This window comes from Dermochelys coriacea, chromosome 2, assembly GCF_009764565.3.
Source record: "Dermochelys coriacea isolate rDerCor1 chromosome 2, rDerCor1.pri.v4, whole genome shotgun sequence".
Lineage (NCBI taxonomy): Eukaryota > Metazoa > Chordata > Testudines > Dermochelyidae > Dermochelys > Dermochelys coriacea.
This window is the reverse complement of record NC_050069.1, coordinates 137185150-137193280: the sequence shown is the minus strand read 5'-3', so window position 1 is coordinate 137193280 and position 8131 is coordinate 137185150. Positions and strand designations below refer to the sequence as shown.

The window sequence follows — 8131 nt, the reverse complement described above, 5'->3', positions numbered from 1 at the left end:
GACAATATGGCTTTTGTATATGGAACTTATACCTCACAAATCTATTAGAATTCTTTGAGGGGATCAACAAACACATGGACAAGGGTGATCCAGTGGTTATAGTGTACTTGGACTTTCAGAAAGCCTTTGAAAAGATCCCTCACACCAAAGGCTCTTAAAGCAAAGCAAGCGATCATGGGATAAGAGGGAAGGTCCTTTCATGGATCATGGTTAAAAGATAGAAAACAAAGGGTATGAATAAATGGTCAGTTTTCAGATTGGAGAGTGGTAAATAGTGGTGTCCCCCAAGGATCTGACCAGGGACAGGTGCTGTTCAACATATTCATAAATGACCTGGAAAAGGGGGTAAACAGCGAGGTGGCAAAATTTGCAGACTAATCAAAATTACTTAAAATAGTTAAATCCAAAACAGACTGCGAAGACTTACAAAGGAATCTCACAAAACTGGGTGACTGGGCAACAAAATGTGGATAAATGCAAAGTAATGCACATTGGAAAATATAATCCCAACTATACATAAAAAATGATGGGGACTAAATTAGCTGCGACCACTCAAGAAAGAGACCTTGGAGTCATTGTGGATAGTTCTCTGTTCTGTTCATTCCCTCTGGGGCACCTGACGTTGGCCACTATTGGAAGACAGGATACTGGGCTAGATGGACCACTGGTCTGATCCAGTATGGTCATTCTTATGTACATTTAAACACCCACCACAGAGTACGTTGGGCCATGTCTTTTGCTCTCACCTTGCAGTGTGAAAGTCCAACAAATGTTCCTTTAACTTGCCCTTGCCCTCTCCTTCCACTGCACCTTACTCATAGTTACTGTCCTAGGTCAGTGAAGGCCTGTAATTCAGAGGTGTGTTCACATGAGTTCACCTCCCACCCCGGGGAGTGGGCAAAGGCATCAAGCAGCGCCTCAGCTGCTGCAGCCATCTCAGCAACAACCATCTCACAGTTGCTGCCACTCACTCTCCTGCAGTCGTTCACTCTGCCACCGTTGGCCACTGCCACCACCATTCATTCTGATGTCACAGTCTGACGTTCACCATTAACCCAGCTCTCAATTATTTCAGTAGGTAGTGGGGAACCTCTCTGCAGGCTGGGTACTCTCTTTCATCGCCATACTGTCACTGGGCTGAGCACAGTGGTTATCGGTGATTTCAGCTGTAGTGATCACTTAACAAAACAAAGACTCTCAATGAGTGTAGTCAGCTCTGTCTTTAAACAGTGGAGAGAGGAAGGATCTTTAGACAGAACCCATAACACCAGGTATAAACACCCATTCCAATTGTCTCTGTTTTTCAAGTGGAATTTGGCATCCCTACCCACTGTTTAAAGAGGGAGGTTCAGTATGGGGCGACCCCATCAATCAGGGCAAATTAAGTACAGTTCTGCTGCCCTTTACACAGATAGCCAGGATAACAACATTCCATTACTTCTGCATTCAAATACTACAGTGATTTGTAACCCAACACAAGCTCAAATTGATCATTTTGACAGAGCAGTCCCTTCTGCTGTGTACCTAGGCAGAGTAGGTGTGCCTATGCAAATACAGTCTGTTCCTGAAGTCTTTCCCTCCAGCTCACCACAATATGTCAGAGGAGAGCTCATTCAGACCCTGCTTACATGGATAAAGTTCTAAAATTATCAGGCTGTAGCTGAGAGCTAAGATTATTTATTTAATATGACCCTCCACACTATTAAAACAGTGGTTCACATCAGATTAGGGAAAAAAACCAACAAGAAGTGGCATTAACTTGACTTAAGTTATTTTTTTGGAATAAACATACAATTTTATATAATGAAAGATAAAAACTACCATATTTATTAAATGGTTTTACAAACAATTACTATAATAATAATAATAATAATAATTATTTCATGTTTATAAAACAGTAATCATACTAGGTAAAGTGCTGCGAAATATTTTAAACAATTTAAGACATTTTGTAATTTTCCAGTTTCTGGTTACCTGGATAGATTGTATCTAGAAACCATTAATTGCTTTCATATTAAATAAATGGAGACCAACGTACGTCTGTTCAACAGAGTGCTTAGTTAAATGGGCATTTGTCTGGAATAAGTGCAAAACGAACTAAAGACGTAAAATCTGTATTTTTTCATATTTAGTAATGTCCTATTTATCTGTGCTCAAATAAACTAAACTATCCCTCCCCATTATAGACTCAATTTAAAAAAGAAACAAGCTCACTAAACGATGAAAGGTACGCATTTATGATTATATATGTGCCAAAAAGGCTTCTATATCCAAGTTTAAGCTTTTTGAAAGGTTCCTTTATTCTGGATTTAACATATTGTTCAAGAAACAGGAGTGACATAATTACGGCCCCCAATTCAGCCATCCTTACTAGGACAACAGGCTCAATGAAGTCAATAGGAATTTTATTGAGTAAGGAGGACTGAACTAGGGTCCACATATACTCTTCTAACAAATGGAGAAATCCCTTAAAGATACAATCACCATCTAGCTCGATATGTGTATATTATAGTTTACAATATATTGTGTCAAAAGTTTTCTATAAGCAACTATACACTTTTACACTATTAAATTTACTTATACTCGTATGGCTTTGTTTCTGTAATTTTATTAATTTTTGAAGGTGGGAGGATTCTTGATAGGAAAGAAGCTATGAGAATTATTGCGAGATTGTAAAATGTTGTAATTCTTCAGTAACTTATTTTGTTGCTGCTGCTGAGTGCAGCAAAATTAATATCCCTAATATTAATTCCAACTGAACACACTCTGGACGGGATCTTTTTGAAAGACAGAAAATGTTTCTTTGTGCTCAGATGTCCAACTAATGCAAAGGGAATGCATAATCAATTTTTCTTAATTATTTCTGAACCAAAAACTTCTGACTTACGCTGTCTTTTTTTGAGAAGTTTCAGAGTAGCAGCCATGTTACTCTGTATTCGCAAAAAGAAAAGGAGTACTTGTGGCACCTTAGAGACTAACGAATTTATTTGAGCATAAGCTTTCGTGAGCTAAAGCATCCGATGAAGCGAGCTGTAACTCACGAAAGCTTATGCTCAAATAAATTTGTTAGTCTCTAAGGTGCCACAATTACTCCTTTTCTTTTTTTGAGAAAATTCTGCAAAAAATCATGGCATGCTCAATTACTTACTATTCAGAGCCCAAAACTTCTTTTTCAGCTCTCACACATGCTCATGGGTCAATCTGATATTAATAAAGTATGAAAGAATATGCTATAATTTTATTACTACCAATAATTTTTATTAAGTCCTCTTCTTCCAATCCTGCAGTATTTGCGGTCTTGAACAAAGAGTTAATTATACTTTAACTACTATAAAAACAGAAGAACAAAATATTTTAAAAAGCCAAACACAGGGTAATGAGCAATTGTGCTCCCACATTTCAGTATGTTGTATGTTCAGGTTTGTTTTGCCTTGCTTCCTTATGGACAATTCAGGACTTATTCCACACTGGAACACGTAGTCAAATTGATTTACCTTTCTATGTTGAAACCAGAAAATGGATCATTTACAAAAAGTCTGAGCAACTCCTCCTGAAATTGCTTTTCTTCCTTGATGTAATTTGCATTTCTGTAAGAGTGCCCCTGTATTTTACAATTTTGTAACCACAAATATTCTTCAGAAAACAATAAAGTGCACACTGTTACAATGCCACCATTGACAGCAAACCTCATCATCCACTTACAGTCTTGTTAAAAACCTCCCCCGCTCCAGCCCTGCCCATCCAGTTTCTTCATGTGTTGTAACCTGTTAATCTTCTTGTTACTTGTACCATCACACAGGGAAGCATACTATTGTCAAGATGTTCTGTAAAGCTTCATTGGTGACTTGTAACTTGTACTCGTCTGACTATGTAGATTGTCTTAAACATGCATTAAGGAAACAGTGTCCTTTATTCATCTGAGAAACTGAAATGGGGTTTACGCTCACTATTTTCATGGCCACAGCCTTTGTGTTTGTTTATTAAATGGGAATGCACAAGCTGGGAAAAAGTCATAAAAAACTTAACAACTAATAGCGTATAAAATATGTGGCTGTATTTTAATTATTTTTCAGAAACTTGTATTGAATGTCAGGATGATGTAATTTAAAAAACTACATCTTGTGGGCTCTATATCCAGTTTTCACTTCTTTCAGGATGGGTTAGATAATGAAGGCACAGGCTCACTTTTGTACTGATAAAGGACAGCAAACACAGTTAATATGCATTACTGACACGTAAGCACAAGCAACAATAAAGCTAGCGTCAAAAGTTTTCCATAGCTTTCCTTTACCTAAAATTTTTTTGGCAATCTGTTTAGCTTTTAAATGCCTCAGAAAGAAAAACAAATTTAAAATGGTACTACTTTAAAACAAGTTTTTTTTTCTAAAAATATTCTATTATGGAAGAAAAGCTGACCTTGTTATAAGCTTGGTTTATACTTTCTGACAGTCCTAGATAACAACATTCACCTGTTAAAATGCCAGCAAATAGGGAATCACAAAGATTAGTGATAACAGCTGACATGGTCCCTCAACCCTGCTAACAATTTATAGCACATTAATAAAACTAGCTTTACTTCTTCCTATTAATCTTTGTTTACCTTAAATGGGCATTGCCTTTCATCTTTGTTTAAAGGTAAACCAAAAATCTTGAAAAAAATGGAGTAAGTTACTTGTTTAAGATCCCAAGCCAGTCTGTGAGGAGTTAAAAATTACAAATAAATATTTTTAAACAAGTTCCTCCTTCACTTGTATTCCAAGAAGTTTCTGCGTTTCTTCTATAATATCTGGCCTCACTGAACACCAGATACATTTTAAAGAATAGCTCTCTAATGACTTCAATTAGTAGTGATAGCAACTGTCTCATGAGAAAAACAGAACCTTGACTGCAGGAATTGGCAGGTAAAAAGCCTCTCTGTTCACCTTTAATATTCTTGGCTTCCCTATTCCAAACTAAAATTAAAAAACAAAACAACAAAGGCCTTGTTCAGTTTACATGATATTCATAATCTCAAGTGTAACATTGTTTTTGCCTTGCTCTTTATGGACATTACTGCCCAGTACCAGACTCTAGCAGAAAATACAGCAGGTGATCAATTTAGTAGCATGCCATTTCATAACTCTACAAGCCTAAAACATCAGAGATAACTTGGAAATGTATCAGCTTATCAAAAAATTAATTTGAAAGTTTACATATGCAACAGAACTTTTGTTAATTTTGATGGTGTTGCACACATCCTTAAATTTGAGGCTTATGCTAATAAAGTATTCATGGACATCAAACGTGCCACACACAATAACCATAGGGATCTAGATATTTCACTATAATAGAGGCAGATAAGAAGATTTTGCTTATCTCACTGCATCCTATTCATAATTTCTCTTCACTATACATATCGTTAACTGCTTTGGAGTCTTGAAAACTAAGTGTAAACAAACTGAAGGCGGAGAGCATTTGGCTGAGGACCCCGAAATCTAGATTTGGCAATTTAATTTTTTCTTAAATAACAACTGACCTCTAACATTCATCAGTGACCAAAGAGGGGCTAGATACTTCATTTCATGCTACTACATTGAGGCATAGCTATCAGAAACATTAAACTATCAAGGTCAGCTGATACGTATCCAATTAATTCACTCTGTGTAAGGACATTATTACAACACATCTGAAGTAATAGTTAGAGCTTACAGCTGAGCATTTTCCTTTTTTTGCATTTGATGTTTTGTTTCATTTCTGCTATGTTACTAGCTCCAATTTCCAGGTTAATGACCTCCAAGCAGATTTGAAAGGAAGCCTGATGATTTCTTTTTTTCCTGTGGCTTTTCTTCTTGGCCTTGTGTAAGCCCCAGTTCACCCTCAATCTGCTCAAGCTCTGATTGGTCAAGCAGTTCAAAATCATCAGCTTCTTCTGTGTCTGTCTCCTCACTCAAACTGGAGACTACCTGTGAGGGTGCTTGCTGTGTGGACTTCAACTGGTCTTTGATGGCGGCAGACACTGCAGCTGCAACAACATCACCAGCAATATCACTCACTAAGTTAAAGGTTTGGTCACTGGTCAAAAGAAGGGAAAGGCCTGTGGCAGACTGCCTTTCTTTCCTCTGTCTGGGAGAATGAGCCACCTTGGAAGGCATCTGTTCCTTTTTTCTCTTCTGCTGGATGGGCATGCCAATGCTCGAATCATCATCATCATTTGTTCCTACACCATTTTCTAAAGAGGGAAATTCTGCAAGATCTCTGGCAAAAGCTTCTTCATGATCACTAGGTCTGTCAAAATCTATTAAGAGATTAGCAATTGAAAATACTGTTAGCAAACAAGGGAGAATGAAAGAACACAATTATTATTAGTAAAGTTTATGCCCTACCACAATTTTGTGATTTAACAAGGAGAGCTTTCTGACACCATTCAAATTAGATGTTTCTCAGATTATATACTCAGTATTTCAAAGCTGCAAACATTGTTGCTCAAAATCTGACTATATTACTTCAGTGAGAAAACAATTTAATGGGAGAATGTCAGGTTAAAAGTATATATTAAAAGCTTCCTTAGATTATTAAAATTGTAAAAATTAATTTCCTTTTTACACTGTTTACATTTTATATTTCACTGGGCCTACAAAATGAAAACTTCCTGGTGAAACTCATCTAGTGGTCCTCATGCACGAGTACCATGCTGATGGGGGTCGGTTGTAAAATCTGCTCGGAAATGTCTGAATCCATAAACAAATCTCTTTTCATTAAGGTATGAAAAAATATCATGAAAACATTTTTGTTAACATCAAAGTTGTATGTAAAACATCTCACACAAATATTGAACACAAAACCTTAGCAAAACTGACCAGTGTAGTTTCACTTTTAATGGTTAAAAGTAAATTGGATTTTAATTTTGTTTTGTTTATAGTAATCCAAAGTGTTATTAGTAACATAATGAATTTTAAAAAAAATTAAAACTACACAGTGTGCTTTTATGACCTGATGCTAGAGTCCTTACTCTACTAAAACACCAACTGACCACAGGCTTGTAAACCAGGCCTTAAGGAAGTGAATTAAGGAGAATATATATGAAAAGAACCTTTGTTCTAATGTGCACTGAGGATATAAAAAAGAATTAATTTGACTGAATTTATTTTGTTTCATAAGAACAAGTGATGAGGTGTTTTGATAAAGGCTAACAGATATAAAAGCCCTGAAGTTTAAAAGATTAAAATGAATCATACATATTTATCATTAACTTGTATTTTTCTACCAAATAGTGCTGTTTGATTACAACTTGTGATAGCTACTTTAAAAAAAGAAAGAATTAAATGACACTAATTTGGCATTTATAACTATCCTGCAATGCTATCCTACTTGTAATTTTAAGTAACCTCCAGCTTAGAAGAAAAATACAGGACCTGCAGAACAGAAGAACCACTAACTGAATAGATTATATCAAGACTACAGTAGTGACACCAGATACAGCATATACAATATCAGTAACATTTACAATACACTATGGTCTTTCTCTTGATCTGACTCGCTGGAAGTTCTCCATAACCTATCCAGAGGGCCAGATACTGAACTCCTTACTTTTCTTCTACTCAGTCCTCACTCAGGCAAATTCCCACTGGGAGACTGGTTGAGTAAAAACAGAGTAAGGATCTCATGATTTGGCCTTGAAAGCGGTGTCCTTGAGTATCTCCTTCTAGCCTATGAGCCTCCCCCTCCAATCCTGGCTCAATGCTGTCCATCTCCCCCAAGATTCTATTATTTGGAGCTCATTAATGCTTTTCTTTAATTGACTCCTGGAGTGGTTATCCAACATATCAAGATATGCTCTTCCTCTTCCTTCCTTTATATCAACATGGCACATACACTCTAAAGAGCAAGAGGATAAATCCTATTTTTCCACCCTGCCTGAGAACTCTGGTGGAGATAACTCTTGCTGGTTATGAGCATGTTTAATTTAGTCTTTCCTGCTGATGTTATTTAAGTTATACATTAATGTGCTGCATAACGTACAAGACATAGATAATCCTTGTCCAGCAGATGTCCCCAAAACACAATAAATTAAACCTATTGCAGTATACATCTCTACCCCGATATAACGTGGTCCTTGGGGACCAAAAAGTCTTACCGTGTTATAGGTGAAACC

The 8131-nt window shown here is 36.6% G+C and overlaps 1 protein-coding gene across 3 annotated transcripts in view; it reads right to left on the bottom strand.

Annotated features, from left to right (window-relative positions):
• Nucleotides 1-1754: 1754 nt before the first annotated feature.
• The window catches only part of RETREG1 (reticulophagy regulator 1), a 141075-nt gene continuing 134698 nt past the window's right edge, over nt 1755-8131 (bottom strand). For all 3 annotated transcript variants that reach the window (XM_038388618.2, XM_043508451.1, XM_038388619.2), the window contains one exon: nt 1755-6274. In XM_038388618.2, the coding sequence (XP_038244546.1) occupies nt 5763-6274 (512 nt within the window). In that variant the 3' untranslated portion in view covers nt 1755-5762. The remainder of the gene's footprint in view (nt 6275-8131) is intronic.